A 23816-nucleotide genomic window follows, 5' to 3' on the forward strand; every position below is an offset into this window, starting at 1 on the left:
CCAGTTCTTGCTCTGCTTCAGCTCCAGGCATCTGCTTTTCCCAGACCTCTAAATTTTTCTTTGCTGAAGGAATAGGTGGAGGAAAAAAAGCTGCAACTGCACTTTCTTTCCAGCTTTGTAGCTCTCCACAGTGGGCTTTTTTTGTACTGTGTTCATTGAAAGTTCTTCTCTTGGTTCAAACAGGGCAGAAGAAGAATGAAGGTCCATTTAGGCCTCTTAGCCAGACTCCGATTAGACCAGGTTCAGATCCATGAATTCAACACCATCTTCTCAGCCTCCCTCAGTGGAGTGTCTCTTCAGAGAGGTCAGCCTCACCTTATTCCAGTTATTTATCCAGAACTTGATGACCTCCTAAATAAGCAGTTTAAGCATGCCTTCACATCAGGGAGAAAACAGATCCCTGCCATGGTAGGTAAGAATCTTGTGATGATATGATGATAAGCTTCAAGCAAAGGTAGCAGCTGATATCTAGATCCCTGCTGGACATTTATTCTATCAACATGGTGCCATGACAAAACTAAATCACAACTAACTCAGATCCAGACTAGGCTCCAGTTCTGAAAATCTCAGGCTTGGTCATCCAAATCCCTGGCCCTCAGAATGATAGTAATCCAGCTGCCCTGCTTTCTAGCTGTCTGGCTGTTACTGGACTTAGGGGGGAGGGATAGCTCAGTGGTTTGAGCATTGGCCTGCTAAACCCAGGGTTGTGAGTTCAATCCTTGAGGGTGCCACATCTGGGGCAAAATCAGTACTTGGTCCTGCTAGTGAAGGCAGGGGGCTGGACTCGATGAACTTTCAAGGTCCCTTCCGGTTCTAGGAGATAGGATATCTCCATTTATTATTATTAGATGCCTTGCCTAGCAGAATGCTCCATGAAGGGAAGGGGTGATACCACTTCCTCTCTCCCACTTTAGGCAAATACTTCCAGTGGCACAGCTGCCCTTGTGTGATGTGCTGGAAGGCAAATTGCACCTACAGAAGTGAATCAAGCTGTGTGTGTGTGTGTGTGTGTGTTGTACACAAGGAATGATTTCCAGCTGGGATAAGTCCAGCCCAGTTCTTATTGTTTCTTTCTAGGGGATGCTTCCTTTTTGATCAATTGTTTCTTCCTTTGTCTTACATGGGGATTCTGGTTTGAGTCTCAGCTGCAGTGATGTGCAAGGTACATTTACAGTCCAGCTACTGGATGGGGAATTCTCTGATTGGTTATATCTTCTGTAATATCTGGTCAGCAGTTGGCAGCTCCAACACCTTTGTGCATTTTGGGCATCCCAGTCATTACTGGATAAAGGGAAATTACTCCGTACAAATTGCCAAAGAGAAAACAACACAGTATATAAAAAAATGCCTTCATTGCTAAACTTTTTTGACATCTTAATGGTACATGCTTTTAAAGAGTCAACAGGTTATTTGCTGATTTAGTGACATACTTAAAGTGGTCATTAAAAACTGTCTGGAGCCCACTTAGAGATGTGAGCTGTCAAGATGGCACTTCTTTCCTCTACTCTTAACGTGTCAATTGATCAGACTGCTTTTACACTGGGTAATCTTGCCAACAAAATAGTTTAGATTTTCTGTGGTGTAAGTGAAACCACTGTGGCTCAGACATGATAGAGAGATAGACATGAGATGTATCAAAGGAGCAACAGTTAATTTAAACAATTGCTGTAGGGTGGGGCAGCGTAATTTTTTCAACACAGCCACAGTCATTAAATAGATTTTATGAATATGGATGGAAGAATATGTTTAGCATTTACTTAACTTTTTTTAAAAAAGGTCCCAAGTTTTTACTTTGATAACATGATAGATTGTGGCTATATTATACAAATATATTTTAAACAATCTCACAGTTCCCCAAACCAATAATTATTCTAGTACATATGACTTGGTGTAAGGACAAATATTCTCTATTGAGTCAAATTACGTGTGCTCTGAAAAAGGTTTTGTAGTTGCTTCAAAATGTATAACTAAAGAATAACAGGCCTGCATTTGTCACTGGATTCTTGCTTGATTAATTACCGTATCTTCTGTCTCTCTACCCCAGGGCTTATCCTCCAATAAGTCCTGCTTAAAGTTTTATTGACTTTACAATTATTATTCAGAAAAACATATCTTGGTTCTTTTGTATTTCTATGCTTCTTTTAATAAGCCACCTCTGTGGCTTCTCTGAGGGCCTTAGATATAACTGATATGCTGAAGCATTCTAACTTTTTCTGAAGCAGTTTTGCTGTAAATGTGTTTTATCTGGTGTCATTTTCAAGGAGTCTTTTTCAAAACCGTTGACATTCTTGCTTGCAAATTCACCCCTTCTCCAATTCTGGCTGGTTCCTTTCCATAGAAGTGAAAATTATCATTATTTTCCATTGTCATAGAAATCCCTATTTTACTGGTACGTAATGCAGCTGCTTAACAGACGGCATGTGAAGCATTATATTAACTGGTGTTTAAAATATATACGTTATCTTATAGGGAAGAGAAATGTATTGCACTGTGTGGAATGATTAATCTCTTTTCAATGTCAGACTAAATAATTAGGTGCCTACCATCGCTAGTGATTAATTTAGCAGTGTTTGTCAGCTAACAGCAGCACGTGTGGTCTGATTTCCGCCCTCTGGTTTTGTCAATATGTTTAAGGAGAAGCTTCTTTTAGCAGCAAATTCTTTGCTTTGGTGTACTGAGATTTGAAAACTTGGCTATTTTTTGCATTGCAATTCCCAGAACAAAATCTTGCCCTTTCCTATTATTTAAAGGAAAGTACAGTGTAACTTTACCTTGGGTCTAGGAAAGACTTTGCAGGAGAGTGTTCCACAGTATGTCTGATGGTGCATAAGTGTAGAAACTCAGATAGATAGGAGCATGTTCTAAGAGGAGATTCTTGAGCTTCTCTCACAGGCTTGATCCAAAGTCCATTGAAACCAATGGAAAGACTCCCAATGACTTAAGTGGGCTTTGGAAGATGTCCACTCCTGTAATACATGCAGCGTAGTATGAGGAGTTCTCAACAAACAAATGGGAGCTACTCTTCCTTATCCCTCCTTATAGCCATGAGAGGGCAGTGGAGAGGACAGGGAAAGAGAATCCTTTCCCCCAAAGCAATTAGAATGAGATGTGGAAGGAGGGAGCAGCTAGGCTTGATTCTCCACTACCTCTGCAACGTAGATGTAAAATACTACCAAATCAGAATTGTTCATTCACTCACATTAGGGCGGGGGCATAATAATAGGGTGCTGCGGGGACCAGAGGTTCTGTGCAGATGTCCTGGCCTCCCATTTGGTCCCCCAGGCTCTGCGAGACTGCTGGTGAGCCCTGCCTCCTATACCCTACCCATCAGCTTTTCCATGAGAAAGCATGATTCAGCCCTGAAAATTCCTGCTGCAGACTTCCGAATGACTTTGCAGCATTTGCATTACTTGTAGCATCAATTGTGAGGTGGAGAGTTCTTTCCACTGACCATGTCAGTCAATTTTCTGGGTTCCCATGGAAACAGCCAGACACTGTGTGTTTGTAATATCAGTGATTATGAAGTATGATCTCTGTCAGGAACTGGCTCATAAAAAGTAGGCTTCTCTTCATCAGTCAGAAGCACAACAAATGGTACATCCCTCTCCCCCACAGCCCGAACCTGTATGCTCAGCTCTCAGCAGCTGCCAAAGGGTTAAGAATACAATTTTCTGTCTGGAGAACAGTTTGTCTCTTAATTAATAACAACATTCCCAGCTGCACTGTGAATGTGTTGAGAATAAATGCTGGAAGAGAAGCTTGAATACTTGACAGTAGTTACAGTTATACTTGAGGCAGGCTATACTTTTCTTTTCTGAAACCTGTATGTGAGAGGGATCTTTCCATATTGCTAGTGTTTTGTAGTCACTGGAAAGGACACTGTCAGAGTTTTTTTCCTCGTGGCTATTGATTTGTTGTTTACTCTTCATTGCTTGTAATAGCATCTTTGAAGCATGAAAATGTTTTTTCTCTATTTGTATTATCTGTTGTTTATGTCCCCTTACGTTTTGGATGAAGCTGAAATTAAAATGGTGTATTCTCTCTCTCTAATTATATTTTATGTCTACCAGCTTCTCTTAGTTAGGATGTGTGTGTGTGTGTGTGTGTGTGCGCGCCCAGAACTGTGGGAATGGGGAAGTGCTCGTCAGGCACCTTCACCCCTGCTCTGCTGTCTCTTCACCTGTGCTGAACGTAAGCTGAGTTCATTACAGCTGAGGATCTGGCCCTAAGTTTCTAGCCCATTCAATTGTGAAGATAACCCTCTAAGTGCAAACTGACTCCAGGGTTTAAAGTTCAGCACACTGATTTCCCCCCCCAAATAAGTCCATGCCACAGTTGCGCAGGGCTAGCCAGTGGGTAGGGAGGGATACACCTAAACTGCTGCTGATAGTTTTTGGGCTACTGTAAATGTCCTGTTTGCCACAGGCCACAAGAAGAGGGGGCACCAGGGTCAATGAATCTGCATAAACATGGATCAGTGGTACTTCCCAGAGCTCACTCCCAGACCACCTGTCTTGACCCTAAATGAACCTTCAGTGCTGTATGTGTGAGACCAACCCCTAAGACAGCCATTGTATGGGGGTTTTAGAGGTGTAGAGGGCCTTGTACTAGACCTCCATACTGGCATGAATTTCACACGTAATTATTGCTGCCTAGTCCACATCATCCTTCATGATGATTTTCTAACTTTTCTCCTCTATAAATTTTTCTCTCTAAAACTTTCCACCTTTATGGTTTCTTTATGCTCTTATTTGTTTTATAGTTTGTACCTCTCTCACTCTGATTAGACCCATAACCTCATTAGAGTGTGGGGTCTTCTGATTCACCAAGCTTGATGTTTTTCCATTGCTCTTTTCTATGCTTGTGTTTCCCTTACTTTTCCCACATTTTTATTGTCATAAACAATACTGTTTTGTTCTGAAGAAAGATTTCCAGTTTCAACACATAGGTCATTTTTTTTTTTGGCAGTTACTTGAAGCTAGAGTGAAATTCAAAGGTGACTTAAACAATGCAGCTTACACACCAGTAAGTGAGGATGTTACATGTTGAGGGAGAGGAAGGGTAGGGTACATCAGATCTAATGTAACCAATATGAATGGGTAAGATGAAGTAGCTTTACCTTCTTACATCGCTTTTACCCTTCTTTTGGTTACACTTGTTGCTGTCCCTTTCCCTTTCAGTTTCCTTGTATGTTGGTTACTCACTTAGGGGTAGATGATGGTTTTACTGTGTGCCCTGAGTAAGGAGCAGCATGTAGCACTTTGAGTTACAATTCAGTCCTTGCATCCCTCGTTCTCCAGGATGGGAAGTAAGACAGTGCAGATTACTTTCCCCTTCACACCTGCTCAGCGGAGCTGGCTGATGCATTGTGGTGCTGGAACCAAGGCTTTGTCCACTTCCTGTCCACCTGCATGGGAGTAGAAGTGGCCCCACACTAGACTGGAGTTTACACTGTTTACACCAGCTGAGGATCTGGACCTTTATTTCTAAATAGAAATATCTACTGTTTAAAGCAGGAGGATCTCATTCTGTGGAGGAGGTATCCTAATTCCTTACAATGAAAATGTCTGCGATCCAGCAGTTCCTGATGGATTCCTGCTCTTTTACACAGCCCCATTAACTCATGGGAAAATGTGTGGGTGTAAGGGTCTGCTGTGTGGATCAAATTGTAGGACTGGGGACTAAGTCCGGAAGATGTCTCTGTTTTAGGTATGTATTGTATATGTCTACTATCAGATTATCCAGTTATAAGCCTCTTTCCATGTGGTATTTTTTTTAAAGGAGCAGAATGGTCAGTGAGAAATAAATTTAATCTAAGTAGTGTGGATAAGAAGTTCTAGATAATAAACCATTAGCAAAAGACAATGGGATCATTTGTAGACTGTTTTCTGGCTACTAATTTCAGATTTTAATTTCTTTATTATAACATGGTAGCATGTGTCATTGTGGAGATTGTTAATGCCACATGTAAACCTTAGCAATACATAACTCACACCACACTCTGTCTTTTTGATTGAACTTTATCATTGTGCCCCAAGTTCCAGTGTGCTATTTTACAGGAGAAGCAGTTAATCATTTTTTTGTATTATATTATAAAATGAGTTTATGAATTCCTGATCATGGATTATTAAATTGTATGGGCAGGAGGGACCACTGTGATCATCTAGACTGTCTATGAAACTCAGACCATACAACTTTGCCAAAATAATTCCTGTTTGAAGTAGACCAGATCTTTTAGAAAAACATCCAATCTTGATTTTAAAATCCCCAGAGATGGGGAATGTATCACAACCCTTTTGTAAGTTGCTCCAATGTTTAGTTACTCTTTGTTAAAAATGTACAACTTATTTTTAGTCTGAATTTGGTCAAGCTTCAGCTTTCAGCCACTGGATCTTGTTATACCTTTGTCGCTAGATTGAAGAGCCCATGATCAAATATTTGTTCCTCATGTAGGCAGTTATAGACTATGATCAAGTCAGCCCTCAACCTTCTTTTTTTTGTTAAGCTAAACAGTCTGAGCTCCTTGAGTCTATCACTCTATGGCATGTTTTCAATCCTTTAACCATTCTTCTGGCTCTTCTCTGAACTCGCTCCAATTTATCACCAGTCTTCTTGAATTGTGGACACCAGAACTGGACACAATATTCTAACAATAGTCATACCAGTGCCAAATACAGAGGAACTACAACCTTCCTACTCCTACTTGAGACTCCCCTGTTTATGTACCCAAGGATCATCTTAGCTCTTTTGGCTATGGCATTACAGCTAAAGCTCGTGTTCACCTGATTATCCACCATGACCTCCAAAACTTTTACAGTCACTGCTTCCCAGGATAGAGTCCCCCATCCTGTACATAGGGCCTGTTCCAAGATGTATAGATTTACATATGGCTGTATTAAAAAGAATATTTTGTTTGCTTGTGCCCAGCTTACCAAATGATCCAGATAACTCTATGTAAGTGACCTGTCCTCTTCATTATTTATCATTTCCCCCAATCTTTGTGTCATCTGCAAACTTCATCAGTGATTATTTTACGTTTTATTCCAGCTGTTACCAGCTTTGTTCGTTACTTTGGGGTATGCTCATTTATTAGGGTTACTCTTTGGGTGGGGTAGTTCTGTAATTCTATCAATGTACTACTTGTGTTCTCATACGGAGCTCTGCTTCTTCCTGCTGCAAATTCCCTCCCAATGGTGTCTTTTTTTGTTGTTGGAGAATTGTGACTTAATACTTCAAAAACAGACTCCAATGAGAAACTGCAGAATTGGAATTAATTTGCAAACTGGACACCATTAAATTAGGCTTGAATAAAGACTGGGAGTGGATGGGCCATTACACAAAGTAAAAACTATTTCCCCATGCTAATTTTACCCTACTATTACTCACACCTTCTTGTCAACTGTTTGAAATGGGCCATCCTGATTATCACTACAAAAGTTTTTTTTCTCCTGCTGGTAATAGCCCACCTTAATTGATTAGTCTCCTTAGAGTTGGTATGGCAACACCCATTTTTTCATGTTCTCTACATATCTTCCTACTGTATTTTCCACTGCATGCATCCGATGAAGTGGGTTTTAGCCCACAAAAGCTTATGCCCAAATAAATGTGTTAGTCTCTAAGGTGCCACAAGTACTCCTGTTCTTTTTGCTGATACAGACTAACACGGCTACCACTTTGAAACAGGATTTTTGAGCACTGCAGGGATCTTTTAGCTTAGGTATGAGGAGCGTTGCTGCAGAGCAAATGAGGAAACCAAAAGACACCCATGAGGGAGAGGGGGAGGGGTGGAGAGAGAGAGAGAGAGAGAGAGAATGGAACTGATGCAGATTTTGGATTCAGGCATCAGAACACTTGAGCATGGGTAGGTGTTTTTGTAGAGAAACAACAATGGTTCAAGGGAGAATACTAGATTTGTTTATGTATAAACTGATGGCTCATGGGAGTATACCAAAGTTGTTTTGTTCAGGCTAGACAATGGGAGCTGATCATTCCTGGCTATGGGCGGTGTTCCTTGGAGGGAGCTCACAATGCAATTAGGGAGCTTCACTATTTTGGATACCAATAAAGGATTTATTACTAGAATTGGTCTAATAACTACTGAGCTGGGTGTGTGCAGGTGTGGGTTTTCATTAACATCTGGAGCAGAGATCCCCCATCATGCAGTGCTTCCCTGATTTTCTGGTCCCAGAATTCCATGCAGTTCTTGCCTTGGAATCTCTGTTCTCCATTCTGTATGCGAATGGAGATGCCTCCTTGTCCCATCTTCGATGCAAATGAGGCGAGGGGAGTTTCCTTAATCCTGTCATCCTTATCCCAGGGGTTTAGGTGTGTCTCCCACTGCCTTTTCATTGCTTTTTGTAAGTCTTTCTTCTGATCGGCTTTGGTTCAAGCAGAGGCTGGGGTCGGAGGATGTCTTTTGTGAGTCAGACAGGCTGGGTACTGCACTCTGGTTCCCCAAGAACACATAGCTGCTAGGTAACACAGGTCATTGCTAAAAATATTAAATTGTGTAGGGTCAAAAATCAATACCTGTGGGACTTGACTAGAAACACACCCACTCAATAGTGATTCCCTATTTACAATTAGATGTTGAGACCTGTCATATAGCTAGTTTTTAATCTATTTAATGTGTGTCAGGTTCATTTTGTTTCATACTATTTTTTTAATCAAAGGTCTGTCAAGCAGTACCAAGTCAAATGCCTTATAGAAGTCCAAGTAGATCACATCAATACTATTACCTTTACCAAACAAATTTGTAATCTCATTAAAAAAAATATCAAGTTAGTTTGACAGGATCTATTTTCCATAAACTGATGTTGATTGGCATTAATTATATTACCCTCCTTTAATTCTTTATTAATTGAACTGTATTAGCCACTCCATTGTTTTGCCTGCGATTAAGGCCAGGCTGGCATGCTTATAATTACCTGGGTCATCCCATTTGCCCTTGTCAAATATTGGCAGAACACAAGAAACTTCATCCTGCCATCAGAATTGTAACTAAACATTTCAACTTCTGGTGAAAATTTCTGCTAGGAATGCATAGTTAGAAGATATTGTTAATGTTAAATGAGCCTAAAATTATAAATCCCAATAATATTTTTATTATGATTATGGATTTTATTTTGTAAAAACTATAGGGTTTGAAACAATACTTTTAGACTGTGGTTGAGTTAAATGAGGGCTCAAGCTCTCAAAAACATGGAGTTTTTTTTCTTTAAACTTTTTTTATGTGAATGAAAAGCTCATAAAAAGATGGCATGTTGACAGCCTTCGAGAATGGAGCCATCTCTTCACAGAACAGACCATCACAATGAATCTCACACTGCACTGCCAATGTGCCGGAACCCTGATCTGGAGGGACCAGGTAGTTCAGTCCCAATGCCCAATCATTTCCTGGTTTTTCTTCTGAGATTGCTAACAAGGTGCTTACAACGGGGCATGCGTGTAAGATGTAGACCATCTACTGAAATCACCATCTTCAGTTCACATAGGCCATAGCACAGCTAGCAGATAACAAATATTGGAAACTATCTGGCAGATTGAACTGGACACCTAAGGTCCTGCAAAGTCTTATGTACATATTTAACTTCACACAATGTGAGTAGTCCCTCTGACTTCAACTTGGCTACTTGCAGTGGATAAAGTGACAACTGTCTCAGTGGATCATGGATTTAGAGATGTGATCAGTGATGTAGCTGCGTGCTAACTTACTTGTGGTTTTGGAGATTGGGACCAAGGTCTTATGTCAGCAACAGAAGCAGAATGGGAGCTAGTGGAGGGATCAGAACAAAGAGATGATGGGTTCACAGTGGCCTGCAACAATGAAGAGGTAGGTTGATGCATATTGGAACCTCTGCATCGTTCCCATCCTTGGCTCTGAATACAGTGATTCAAATCCATTCTAGAGGTGAAAAGCATGGATTTCTATGGGTAGATCCTCCTCCAGGGCAAAGTTTATTAGTGAGGTGGAGGAAGCCATTTTTTACCACAGATGCTATTTGATTATCCATGGTTAATGACTAATCAAACATGATCCCCAAACTTCACAACCACTTTGATGAATGGGGAGAAGTGGGGATTGCCGTGGATGGAAGGAGGAAGACAGGTGTGTCAGCCAGTTCTTCAAAGGGTTTCTTTCCTCTGATCCAGCATCACTTTGGTCTTGCCAAAAAATCTGAGTCCAAATGCAGCATAAAATTCTTTTTTCTGATTTGCGGTATAGAACTCTTATTCACAATGTGGATCTTTATTGCATACCTGCCCTGGTTGCACATGTGGAATGACTTCTGTGGGAAGTTAGGCACATGGAACAATACAAATTATGCAATCAGCGGGTGACTGCACTCAGTGAAGAATGGAGAGAATTTTGCCTGCAATTTTTTAGGAAGCAACCACTTGATAAGTTAATATTTAATTAGTTATATAAATATACTTTTAGCTAATAAAATATTGTGTAGAGCCTTAGGGAGTCGTTAAAATGAGAATTAACAATTCTGTTGATTTATCTGTATAGTTTTATTTATTTATTTTTAAGGTACCACTTTGGTTTGCCGAAATTATTCAGCGCAAGGTCAAAGGACAACTGCTTTACAGAGAAGACGCCTTTGCTGAAGGTTTCCTCTGAGGACAATGGGTGGGTTATTTTTATTTCAAATTAAGGATTGCTTTTACATCATTCCTTCTGACATTCTGATTGTAGGGTTGCAGAGAGGCAGCCTAGACAGTAGGGGTTGTGAGCAGAGTAGGACTTTAGTGGAATATGATGGGGAAATGGGAAGGAAAAGGGAAGAAGTAGGTTGTGTGAAGGAGGATGAGAGGAGAGCTGTAGGGTGAGTGACACTGTCATGTAGATACCAGTGCATAGGATTTTCTTCACATATTGCTGCTTCCTGATGCATTGGGGAGCTGAGACAGCAGTGCTGTAGGAAGCTTGTGATGTGCTGATGTGTTGGTGCCTACAGAATCCAATCCCTGGTGCACCAAGGAGCCAATTCTTATATGCACTGAGACACTGGCGCATCAAGGGTTCTTCCCTCATGGAGGTACTCTATTGACTCCCCAGTGAACCAAAGTATGTGTCAAAACATTGATGCATATAGACTGGGCACCTTCCAACTCCTGCCCCTTCACAGACTCCCTTACACCCTAGCTGCCCTTGCACAGTTACTCTTCTCCTTGTGCCTCTCACACAGCCCTACTTCTTCCCCTCTCCACTAGCCTTTCCACAGGCCACAGAGATGGGGAACCAGGCCAGAGACTAGCTGCACTCCAGTCAACCTTCCATGAGTCATCAGACTGGAGCTGTTCTCTTCACTGCAGCAAATGCATGGTGTTTGACAGGGCAGAGATTCACTCTCATGAAGCAGAGGTTTGTCAGAGAAGCCGTCTGCACTGCCCAGTTCCTAAACGCACACAATTTACTTGACTCTGTGTAGCTCCTAGAATCTCAGCCAGATACCATTTCTTCCACCAGCCATCACACTAATGTCCTGATTCTGCAAACTCTTAGGCACATGCTTAACTTGACTACCATGAGTATTCCCAGTGAAATCAATCACAGGAAAGTTAAGAATATGCAAAATCAGGATATAAACCAGTATATTTTTAAATTAAGGGAAATCATTTATTCATTTTTTATTAAAAATGTTTTGTAGGTTACGATGTCTGGCTCTTCATAATCCAGATTTTACCACAGATGATGATTCATGGGATAACAGCTCTGCAGAATTTGAGCAAAGGTCTCACCTAGGCAGTGAAATGGCCAGCTTGTCTAGATCTGCTTCCTCTGAGAAATATGAACTCTTGGACAATCTTCATGTCAAGTTCAATTTATCAAAGATGAGGTATGAATCCAGAGCTTGCTTGGTTTGTTTTTGTTACTTCTGAAAGGGTCAATAACCAAAGGCAGATGTCTTGAAAATGATTTCATTTCTGCAAATGAGTAAAATAACACTCCATATTCTGGGTCATGTTGTACCATCAATTTTTAAGCAAAACCAAAACACCCTTTGAAATTCATCATGAAATCTGGTTAAGATTTATGGCTCCTTGTTATTACTCGCAACCTGTCTTAGGTCTCTAACTAAATACTATATAAGGGAAAAATATGTCTATATGCCTTTTTTTAAGTTCTTTGTGTTCATTTTGTGAATAATACCACAAGATCTTCCACAATAGGTTTTGCTGCTTGGATAAATTTTTGTTTGCATAGTTTTTAACTACCACTATCTTCGTAAATTTTTATTATAATCATAATAGCTTTTTATATGTACTGTAATGCAAAATGTGCCAAAACAGACCTGCATCCTTCAGTTATCTAAAGTAGGCAGACCTTGTATAAAGTCTACATTTACTTCTTTCTTGGGGTAAATTAAATGTTATCAACACAACCTGAACTTAAGCCTATAATTGGTCAGTGTTGGCTTTTCCTAGATTTTAGCTGCAGAACCCATTTGTTCCAGATGCTAGTTCCCTTTGCCCCTTCTAGAAACTACAGCACTCTTTTTATATTCTACTTGCACCTGTAGTAATCACCTGGCAGCATCGCACAGGGTTCAAATATCTCTTGTTACTCAACATAAGTGCCCTGCATCTTATGCCAGTTCCTAGAGTCTGCCACTCTGTTACAAAACGTTATTTGGCTAAATCACACAATGTGCTTTGTTTTAGCTCACTGCTTCATGTTTATTTTCCAGTTCTAATTAGGGATATTTAAATAACATGGGATTTTCCCTATTCTCCATTGTTGTTGAATAAGCAGAGTAGGCTAACTGTATTGGCTACAGTTAGCACAGCTTGGATAAATACTGACAACTATACCAGCACTGTTTCTTTGCAGTATTAGCAGCTTGAGCCAATATTTGATGATGTTTCAGTCCTGCTTGGTTCCTTTACTTAATCATTTGCAAAACCACATACGTTTACATTTTGGGAAAGTACTATATTTCCTTGGTGGATTTTCTTGTGAGATATTTTGCCGTATTGTTGAATATATATAAAGGGCCAGATCCTTAGCTGGTATAAATTAGCATAGCTCCATTGATATTAATGGAGCTACTAGCAGAGGATGTGGCTCAAAATCATTAAATTTAGAGAAGAAGGGGAAATTCTTCCCAGATTGGCACCTCATGCAGGCCCACTGAAGTCCAGTGGGATTCCCCTGGGGGTATAAATCAGGATAGAATCTGGCACAGAATTTGTACTTGCTAAATACGGTTAAGTCAAAGGCTGTTCATTTCTGGTTTGTAAGCTGTTAAAAGCACTGCTCCGGTAATACTAAGTGCCAAAAATCAACCAAACAACCCTCTCCCCCAAATGCTATGCTTCATCAATAAAATAACATTTTTCAGAAGCTTCTAATTATATCTTGTCAGTCCCTGAGGATGAATTTGTTATTTAAGGACAAGTAGTTATGGACTTCTCAATTAACGCCTCTTGATTTCTATTGTATCTTCCAATGTAGTTGTCATCATGTTTCTTGTTTCAATAGGAACTGTTGAAACATAATTTGAAAGTGCAGACTGAAGATTTATCAAATGCATTAAATCTAAAATAATCTGAACAGGGCTTTAATAATTTGTAAAATATTAAAAAATCCTAACAAAGTACGTAAATAGTAGTGTGTTGTTAAGAGGCAGAGAATAGATGTGGGAGAGAGAAACAAAATATATAATTAAAGACATGTACTGGGTGTTCTTCACACATCCTACTTGGTTGTAGCTCACACGTATTATCAATCCTGAGGTGCTGGTAATTGCTTTTGTAACTTAAAATTGGTCATTGCTGCCTTGAGTTTCAAACCTTTTTTGTTCTGCTATTTTCCATTTTTCAATAGCTTGGACTTTGATGTTTCTAGATGAAAGACTTTAAATAGACTGAGCCTGCTTCTCTGCTGCCTTGCAGCTTGGATCACTCTGTGGCCACCTACATGGTTTCTAATTTTCCCATCAGTGATCTTGATCCTAGGACTTATTTCCCCTTCTGTCTCTTATTTCCACTATGATTCAAACATGACTTCTGAATCTTTTGAAACTTGTCTAATTTAGTTTTCTATTACACAAATGACTCTCTTAATGCAGCTGGTTATTGAACTAGACCCTTCTCAACTAATTTTAGTGTCTTGGGATGTTTTTCTCTTTGCCCCCATCAGGCTTAAAGCAACCCACTCACTTGGCATTCTATCAGAAGGCAGTGGATTTTTTAATGTTTACTTTTAGCTAAAATACTAGGGAGACATCCATGGTTTTAGTTAATGGAGAGATTTAAGAGACAAATTACAAAGTAGAACCCATTGGTACTGTGAATATAAAACAATGTGACATACCTGGGGCATAATCCAGACTAGTGGGGGCTGTGTCCCCCCTGCCTTTGGGTGCCTTATAATGCTTTGTTGTAGTAGCTCCCACCTGGGCCACTCACAAACAGCCTTCCAGCAGGCAAGCCACACGCTGAGGGTCTGTGTGTAATTGCAGCTTGACAGCTAAACCCTGGCTCTCACAAGCCTTACTTATACTGAAGAGTGACCTCAACACAGTCCCAGATCTTCCCCCAGAAATGTATGTCCTGTACTACCCAGTCCTCTCCTGGACAGTACAAATATATTAAGTCTGTTATTCCTTAAGGGAATAATATGCCAGCTTATTATTTTAAATAGAGTTACCCAGACACTCCAATTCAAACACACTGGATTAGATAAAACACTAAAACAAGTTTATTAACTACAAACTATATTAGATTCAAAGATTTATCACCATATGCTTCCAGCAAGGTTGCTGACCAAACTCTTCTGGTCAGGACCCACACTTCCCACCAAGTCCAACTTCTTTTTTCCCTTGTCCTCTTAGGAGTGATATCAGAGACAGAGAGAGAAAGGGTGTCTTGGGGTATCTGCCCCTTCTTTTGGTAGTCCTGTCCCCCATTTGAGAAGCATTTCCAGCTGGGAGCAAGGTGACAGGCAGTCTAGTGAAGGAAACTCCATGCTGTTTCTTTGATAAGATGTAGATTTTTTGCCCCTGCCCCCTTCCTTGCCAAAGACTGGCCACTTAGCGGGTAATGGTTCATCAGCCTAGTTTCCACCTGTCTGAGGCGTCAGCTTGCCCTCTCTCAGCAACTAGTTTGGGCACTCCCCAGACTTATCTGGAAAACATACTTCAGTCGTGATTTCAGCTTGTATTCAAACTTTACATATAATGTTGCTATATGCATTTTGCCATGATATTCTTGATCAGCAAGTTATGAGATATTTATTGATACCTCACAAAGCATACCTTGTACAAACATTATTCCAGTAGCATGTAGGGTGTGAACACTGGGGTATATTTTCTATCACACATTGATTTTACGTATAGTATTGACAAATAGAAAAATAATTAGTAGAGAGAGAGAGAGCTCCCACATACAAGACACAAGGACGTAGTTTTTAAGTGGTAAATGTAAAAACTGATTACTGGAAAATGCAAATTTTTAATAGAAAATAGTTTAATTTAAAACAAGCCTGGTTTGACATACTAAATATTTTCCTGAGATTTTTAGCATATTTGATGGCACTGAATCTTTTTAAAATAAGTCATTGTTCAGTGTACTCAGACTCACTGTGATAATGTAAAATATAAATCAAAACCAAGGTTCTGATAGTTTATCTGTGAATGTCCAGAAACTGGTGATGTTTTAAAGAGATACACCTCTACCCCGATATAATGCGACCTGATATAACATGAATTTGGATATAATGCGGTAAAGCAGCGCTCTGGGGGGGGCGGGGCTGTGCACTCCGGTGGATCAAAGCAAGTTCGATATAACGCGGTTTCACCTATAACGCGGTAAGATTTTTTGGCTCCCGAGGACAGCATTATATCGGGGTAGAGGTGTAATTTTATTATTGCGGGACTCCAAATGTCTATTCCCTTCTTACAACTATGATTTTTTTTCAATAATTTTCAGGGTACGTATTAGAAATATTTTGAGGGATTGATCAAATTTTGGAGAAGTCAGCCATGATGGTGTGCCTCTTGTGTAGCAAGTAAAATGTATTTAGGGCCCAGCCTTGAAGTTCTTATACAAGGAAAACTCCACTGATGTCAAAAGTAACTTTGTATTTGTAAGGATGACAAGATTGGGCTCTGGAATGGCAATAGACAATTACTTGCATTTTAGTGCCCATATTCAGTACTCTTGTATGTATAAGTAACATTATTCTTACCTTTCAGATGCTGTTTAAGATTCCTAAAAGTTTCAACCCTTTTTATCTTTGTAGTGGTGTGCTCTGTAAGTATTGGATTTGCAACATTCTTACATTTAATATATTAGAATTAGTGTAATGATTTTAAATTGGAATTACTGTCACTTAAGGCTAAATTTAATCCTCTCAGGGGAGTGAGGATCAATGGGCAAAAAGAGGCACAGGTCTCTTGTGAATTAGTTAAACACTGTCCCACATGCTACAAACTGTGCCCCCAAAGGAGCTTGGAGAGGAGGCAGGTCCAGTTAATTAGCATGTATGTCACTGGCAGGTGTATAATGATTTTGAAATGGCTCCTCAAGTACCGCTTCAAAACTGGGGGCCTTCAGGGCTCAGCTTCTTCCTCTGTCAAAATGTCCACACTAACTCCTCCACTTCCTCTTCAAACTCTCATGGAACTCCTTGCAGAGTGGAAAACAGGCCCTGCAAAACCTCATGTGGGCTCTCTGCCTTCCCCAATGGCTGCTAAAATGTGGCTGCCGGTATCACTTCTGGTCAGCTAGCACAGGGAGGGGAGCTGCAGAAGGCTGCACTCTAGCAGCCATTGGGGAAGACAGAGAAACTGTCCCAGGAATAAAGCAGGGAGGGTGAAAATAGTATATAGCTTCATATTCTAGCTAGTTCTCCCAGTCCCAGCCCTTCTTAAAAATCTCTCCCATTCTGCCTGATGTCCTAATTCTAATTCCTCTCTCTTTCTGTCTCTATAACCCTTTCCTCATACTCCTCTGTCTTCTCCTTCTATAATCTCTGCTCTTTCCTTCTTCCTCTTTTCATTGTTCTAATACTCCTGTCTCTTTTCCCCGTCCACAAGTGCCTCTTGCCTGTAAATGCCGTGTGTGTGTTTTTAATTTCCATCTCTAATGAGCTGTTTCTCATCTCTCCTCAAATCCCCCCTCTAGTCCACTGCCTGATTCTAGTTCTCTCCTCTCACTCTTTCCCTTCTGGGATCCTCATTTTCTCTCCTCCTTTCTTTCATGATTATCCTGGCTTTTCCATCCTCCTTGCCTCATATTAACTGATCAACAGTGATGGTGGAGGCAGCCAGCTCCCGAATTAAGTGTCTCCTTGCCTGGCTCTGTTGCTCCCTACTGTACTATAATGAAACAAATCGAACGCTTGAAAGGTGGAGGCAGGAAAAGAATGGAGGGAGACACTGATCCAGGATTCAGTAGCAGTCACAGTGTTCTAGTGGAGGGAAGCTAGAGGCATAGCAGGGGAGGTGGCTGAGGGGGTTCTGCAGCTGAGTTGTCAGATTGCTGCTGTTGACTGTAAGGACAGTCCGAATGGAATCTGTGAACTGTTAGGCTGCAAGGCTCTGCAAGTGTTTTGGAGGGTTGGAAATTATCTGCTTGCCTGACATGAGGAATCTTTTTCTACCTGGCAGAAACTTAAAACTAGCCTGCAACTTGGTCCTGGGAGATACTTGATTACAATAAACAAAATGTATGACTTTGCTAGTTTAAATGTGGTGAGGGATTACACCTCAATACCACTCACTCTTTTTGAGAGTCACAGGCCTAGTTTTAAGAGAAATATCAGCAATTGGAATTAAATATACCTGAAAACATTATTGTGAATTATGCATTTGTTTATAAGGTTCAAGAAAGGCCATTTCATATATTTTTTGAGACAGACTAGGTAGATAGAGCAACTCTGTAACAATTCAATGTATGCCCATTTTTTGTTTGTCATAGATTTTATTTAGCATTTATCCAGATCAAGGAGCACCCTGGCAGATGTTGGCTGTGTCACCATTGGAAAGCTACTGTATCCTTTATCATTTTATTTTCTTTAAAAATCAAAGAGAGCAGTGCGGTCATCGGTTATACTGATGATAAGCTGATTCAAAATGGCTGCTTTGCTGATTACAGCGATTTATTTCCTTAGAGTCTGTGATGCTACCTAACTGCCCTTATGGTAGCAAATTAATTTGTTCACAAACCTGTTTCCATAGTAACTTATGTAAATGATAATGAAGTGTGCAGAGGCCTGATTTTCCTATTTCTTCAACTGGACACCACTTGACCCCTATTCATGTCTTAAAAAGGGAACTGAAGTTCATAATGAAACCTGACCACAATATGCAAAATGTAAACAACAGAGGTGTAAGGTCACAATGACAGAAAAATCCCAAACTAGTTCCCTTAAAGATATGACCAGTTTAAATGTGAATTAAAGTTATTAATAATACATTTTAATAAATAACCCTTATCATAGTTTACCTGTAATAATTAGTAAGCAAGAAGATGGACAGAATCTTTTTTTCTTGTTAATGTCCAGTAAAGTTGTATTTAGAAAATGAAAAATGTACGCAGTGATGGAGATTTGAGTAGAAGCTTTGAGTCCTTGATGATGATGATGGTGGAATACTGCTTCCTTTGTCAATGATATGAAGTTGAACTCCCAGTATGATGCTGCAGCCAAAAGGGCCAACACAATTTTTGGAAGTATAAAGATGGGATTCTTGAGTAGGAGCAGAGAGGTGACTTTACCCCTCTATTTGGTACTGGAGCGACTGCTACTGGAATACTGTATCCAGTTCTGGTGTTCACATTTCAAGAAGGATGTTGATAAATTTGAGAAGGTTGAGAGAAGACTCACAAGAATGATTAAGGGATTAAAAAAACATGCCTTATAGCACTAGACGTAAGGAGTGTAATTCATTCAGTTTAACAAAGAGAAGGTTAAGGGGTGACTTGATGGCAGTTTATAAGTACCTATATGGGGAACAAATATTAGATAATGGGCTCTTCGGGATAGCAGAAAAAGGTATAACATGATCCAATGGCTGGAAGCTGAAGCTAGATAAATTCAGACTGGAATAAGGCATACATTTTTAACAGTGGTATAATGGAACCATTGGAACAATTTACCCTGGGTTGTGGTGGATTCTCCATCACTGAAAATTTTTAAATAAAGATTGGATGTTTTTCTAAAAGACATGTTCTAGGAATTATTTTGGGGGAATTCTATGGTCAGACTAGATGATCACAGTGGTCCCTTTTAGTTTTGGAAGGGTGCTAATTCAGATATTTTTCTGGAGCACAAATTCTGATCTTTGCCCTCTCCACGGCAGGGACCCTGCTCCAGGCCCTGCTCCACACCCCACACGGACCCCTGGTCTCCTTTGGCTGGGGAGTTTCTCCTCTCTCTTACCCACAGAGTGAATGAACTGATGCTGCAAGGAGTCCAGTTCTCAGTAGATTCCCTTGCATTTCACTGTACAGGGACAGATTCCCCATATACCAGGTCACAACACTATTTGGCTGGCCACCCCTCCATCTGTACAGAGTGGCAGTTTGGTCAGATTTGAGTGGTCTTGTGACACCATGCATCAGATCACAATGACACCCACTGAAATTTGGCCCAGTTGCCCTTCTGTCTGGATAGAGGGCTGGCCAGGTCAAATTTCAGTGATGTTGCAACCACACAGCTGGAGCAATGCTCTGGACTGCTCCAACAGCAGCCGTACTGATGTAGTAGGGGACCACTGCTTAAAAGTGCTTGGAGCATCTCCCCCCGCCCCAGCTTCATAGCCTGTGGAACTTTGAGCAAGTGCCAAAACCTTGAGGGAGGGGGGCATTTCTTTCATTTCCCCACTTCTGACATCTCTAATTGGCACCATTGCTTGGAACCTGTGCAGGGGGTGAGGAGGGAAGACATTTTAATTTGATGCTTCTATTATTACTAATGTGAGCTGTTCATTATACATGAACATTTAGTGAATGATTAAATGCACCAATATTCTGGTGTTGAATCTGAGTTTTTAGTACCTTGAAATCTAAGTATTAGACTATAGGGAATTAATATCTACATACAGACTGAAATATTCATAAGCACTGCCAGGCTTGCAGGTAATACATGGTATCATTATTAGGGTAGGATTAAAATTAAAAATGATCTGGACAAATTGGAGAAATGGTCTGAAGTAAGTAGGATGAAATTCAATAAGGACAGATGCAAAGTACACCACTTAGAAAGGAACAATCAGTTGCACACATACAAATAGGAAATGACTGCTTAGGAAGGAGTACTGCGGAAAGGGATCTGGGGGTCATAGTGGACCACAGGTTAAATATGAGTGAACACTGTAACACTGTTGCAAAAAAAGCAAACATCATTTTGGGATGTATTAGCAGGAATATTGTAAGCAAGACACAAGAAGTCATTCTTCCACTCTACTCCACGCTGAGTAGGCCTCAGCTGGAGTATTGTGTCCAGTGCTGGGCACCGCATTTCAGGAAAGATGTGGATGAATTGGAGAGAGTCCAAAGAAGAGCAACAAAAATGATTCAAGGTCTAGATTGAAGGGAAAAATGAAAAAAAAATGGGTTTGTTTATTCTGGAGAAGAGAAGACTGAGAGGGACATAACAGTTTTCAAGTACATAAAAGGTTGTTAGAAGGAGGAGGGAGAAAAAATGTTCTTCTTAACCTCTGAGGATAGGACAAGAAGCAATGGGCTGAAATTGCAGCAAGGGCGGTTTAGGTTGGACATTAGGAAAAACTTCCCAACTGTCAGGGTGGTTAAGCGCTGGAATAAATTGCCTAAGGAAGTTGTTGAATCTCTATCAGGATGGCAGAGATGGTCTAGATAATACTTAGTCCTTCCACGAGTGCAGAGGACTGGACTAGATGACCTCTTGAGGTCCAATCAAGTCCTAAGATTCTATGTATTTGTTTCTCTTGAATTCTACTGAAGAGGCCATACTTTGGAATGACTGCATTTCTTCTATATTATTGTTGTTTGCCATATTAGTTCTAGAGTGCTACATATGTGAATGGTGAATTAGGGACCAATAGGAAAGGTCTCTGCCCTGAGAACTTATGCATCCCACTAGACAGTGTGTATTACGTGTCCTCTGTGCCTGTCCTACAAAAGATGAGGGTCTGTTACAGATCTCCACTGCAGAGCCTGACTGTGATGGGATGCCCGCCCTTTAAGGGCCAGGACTCCTGGGGTTAGGCAGCCTTGTTCAATTAGTCCCACCTATGCCATAGTTAGCTGCCTCCAGCCAAGGGGGTAAGATTAATTGGCGTCAGGTAACAGCCTGGTTAATACCTGAACCTTGTAAAAAGGCCAGAGAACTCAGAGGGAGGAACCACAGGGAGCAAGTTGGGGTCCTGTGAAAGGCCCTGAAGTAGGTTCTGGAAAGACTCCTGAGTCAGGGCACTATCCCAGAGCAGGGAAGACTGAAAGGTAGCCCAGAGAGGCTGAGGCTGTGAGGGGACTCCAGGGAAAGCAGCTTGGGAGTCAGCACTCTATCCCAGAGCAGAGAGACTTAAAAGTAGCCCAGAAGAGGCTGGGAACTGAGCCCAGAGGATGAGCTGAAGTGGAGCCCAAACAATAAGAAAGAACTTTTTGTTTGTGTGAACTTTTGTCACCCCAGAAAGGAATTGAACTCTGAGAGTGAGCTAGCCAGATGGCTGAGACACAGAAAATCCAGGTGAAGGGAAATTGAGGCAGGGAACATCCCTAGTGCCAGTGCCATGCTTCGCCAGCAAGGGATGCTACGGGGCAGCTATGTCTGTGACACTGGCTCATTAGCTCAAGCTTAGAGACTCTTGTTTTGGGCTCTGGAGGTCCCTGAGTTAATCTCTGATGGCAGCCATGGCACTTTTTTCAATTTAATATCTGCTGTTGTGTGAATTAGAAACATATGGCCCTGTTCTCCTCTCATGGGTGCATCTCCCTTTGATGCCTGTACTCATGTAAACGTCTGATCTTGTGAGGAGCTTGCTGTCTCACAAGATCAGTCTCTATGTGAGCGCAAAATTTTCCCACAAAGGTTAGTAGGAATAGTACCATGAGTCCAGGTACAGAACTTCTCTCTCTAGATTTGACTCTGTTGTCTTCTGTGTTTGGAAAGGGCAGAGATCAGTGAAAAATAATAATGATTCAGTTCTGACAGGAAAGTCTATGCAGGCACTGCCAGTATGGCTAATTCAAAATTAACTGTGCTGGAGAGAAATAGAGGAAAGCATTAAAATTTTGAAAGCAAAATATAGCTGATGTGGGAATGCAGAGGCTTGTACAGGCTGGAGATGGTTGGAAAACTTCTAATGACAAATATTTTCGATGAAAAACCAAGAATTTGTAAGCATTTTCATGCCAAAACGAGTAATACCCTTCTTTCTTCTTCCCCTTTTGTATTTTTTCCACCTTTCCAGCTTCAGTTTGATGTTTGTTGTTTTCCCTGTCATGCCCACTGTCTCTCAGCACCAGAATTAGTTTTGTTGGAGGCAGTACTTCCCATCTCTGGCAGTAGGAGCTTTTCTACTGGGATGGATGTTCTCCACTTTTCATTTTACCTATGACTACCTCTTTTCCATCTTCTCTCCCTCCTTCCCTTTCTTTCTATTGTTGTTATCCCTAGTTGTCTCTCTTCCCATCATCTTCTATGTCCCTCCTTCTGAACTGCTGTTTCTCTTTGCTTTTGCCCATTTCACCAAGGCACATCTGGCACACAGCACTGAGGTAGCTAGGCTGCAGCTGTCAAAAGCAATACCAGAAAACCACCCCCTCCAGTGACTTCATGGAGATTTTCCATGTCTGTAGGATTTGCTTTAGTACTATTTTGATCACAAATGCATTTGGTTTCTGTACTGACCCTGATTCAAATTAAATTGATTTAATATAATTTTCCAAAATGGTGATGGTGCTATTTCTTTTTTTTTCAAATCATTTGTAACTTATTGACTTAAGAGCTCATTCAGCCACAAGAGGTATTCTGTGCCAGTGCAATGCAGCAGGCCCTTTTTTGCAGTTGGCAAGGCTCAATACGCTGTTGTAGGATCGCCAGATGTCCTGATTTTATAGGGACAGTCCCGATTTTGGGGTCTCTTTCTTATATGGGATCCTGTTACCCCCCACCCCCATCCTGATTTTTCGCACTTGCTGTCTGGTCACCCTACGCTGTTGTCATGTTTGTGAAATATTTTCAAATCTTTGAATGAAAGGCAGGTAAGTGCAAAGTATCAATAATTAATAAGAAGATACACCTTTGGGAACTGGGTTTTAAAAATAGCAGAAAAGATACAGTGATGCATTAACAAAACCCAATGCTTCTCAGTTTAGGGATGAATACTCCTAATACACAAGGCTTTTTGGCCTACTTGACTGCACAGTCATCAGTATTCACAAATGATCTGAGTTCATTAATTAGAAAACCATGAACTGCCAAGAGAAGTATTTCTGCATTTCTCCCATAATGAAAATAAGTTTGGTTTTCTAGGATGTTCTGAACTGCTAGGTGTTCTCCACATTCATTACTGTGCTTCTCATCATGCTGTGTTTCTAATAACTTTTGCCCTGATCTATACAAATTTGTATGTTGTACAGGCAATAGAGAACAGAGGTCTGGAGCAAATCAATGCATCATAATAGAACTAGGGTTTCTGAAATGAAAAAGTAATTGGGATTCTTGTATGCTAAAAAGGAATTGTGCAATCCAACCATATACCACCTCCCCCTCATTTAAAGAAGAGTCTGTGTTTCTTTGGCATAGTACTTATTTACCTTGCCTCACCTATTACAATTATCTTTAGTTGAATGCTTCTCTCTTTAACTAGAAATGT

The 23816-nt window shown here is 40.7% G+C and overlaps 1 protein-coding gene across 3 annotated transcripts in view; it reads left to right on the plus strand.

Annotated features, from left to right (window-relative positions):
• The window catches only part of OCA2 (OCA2 melanosomal transmembrane protein), a 351992-nt gene that overhangs the window by 79956 nt on the left and 248220 nt on the right, over positions 1-23816 (plus strand). For 2 of the 3 annotated variants that reach the window (XM_065580822.1, XM_065580824.1), the window contains 4 exons: positions 10538-10636; positions 11658-11846; positions 16209-16266; positions 17935-18007. In XM_065580822.1, the coding sequence (XP_065436894.1) occupies positions 10538-10636; positions 11658-11846; positions 16209-16266; positions 17935-18007 (419 nt within the window). Of the gene's footprint in view, positions 1-5559; positions 5710-10537; positions 10637-11657; positions 11847-16208; positions 16267-17934; positions 18008-23816 lie in introns of those variants that run through there. The other variant, XM_065580823.1, reaches the window with a different exon arrangement.

The sequence above is a fragment of the Chrysemys picta genome, chromosome 1 (genome assembly GCF_011386835.1).
Source record: "Chrysemys picta bellii isolate R12L10 chromosome 1, ASM1138683v2, whole genome shotgun sequence".
NCBI lineage: Eukaryota > Metazoa > Chordata > Testudines > Emydidae > Chrysemys > Chrysemys picta.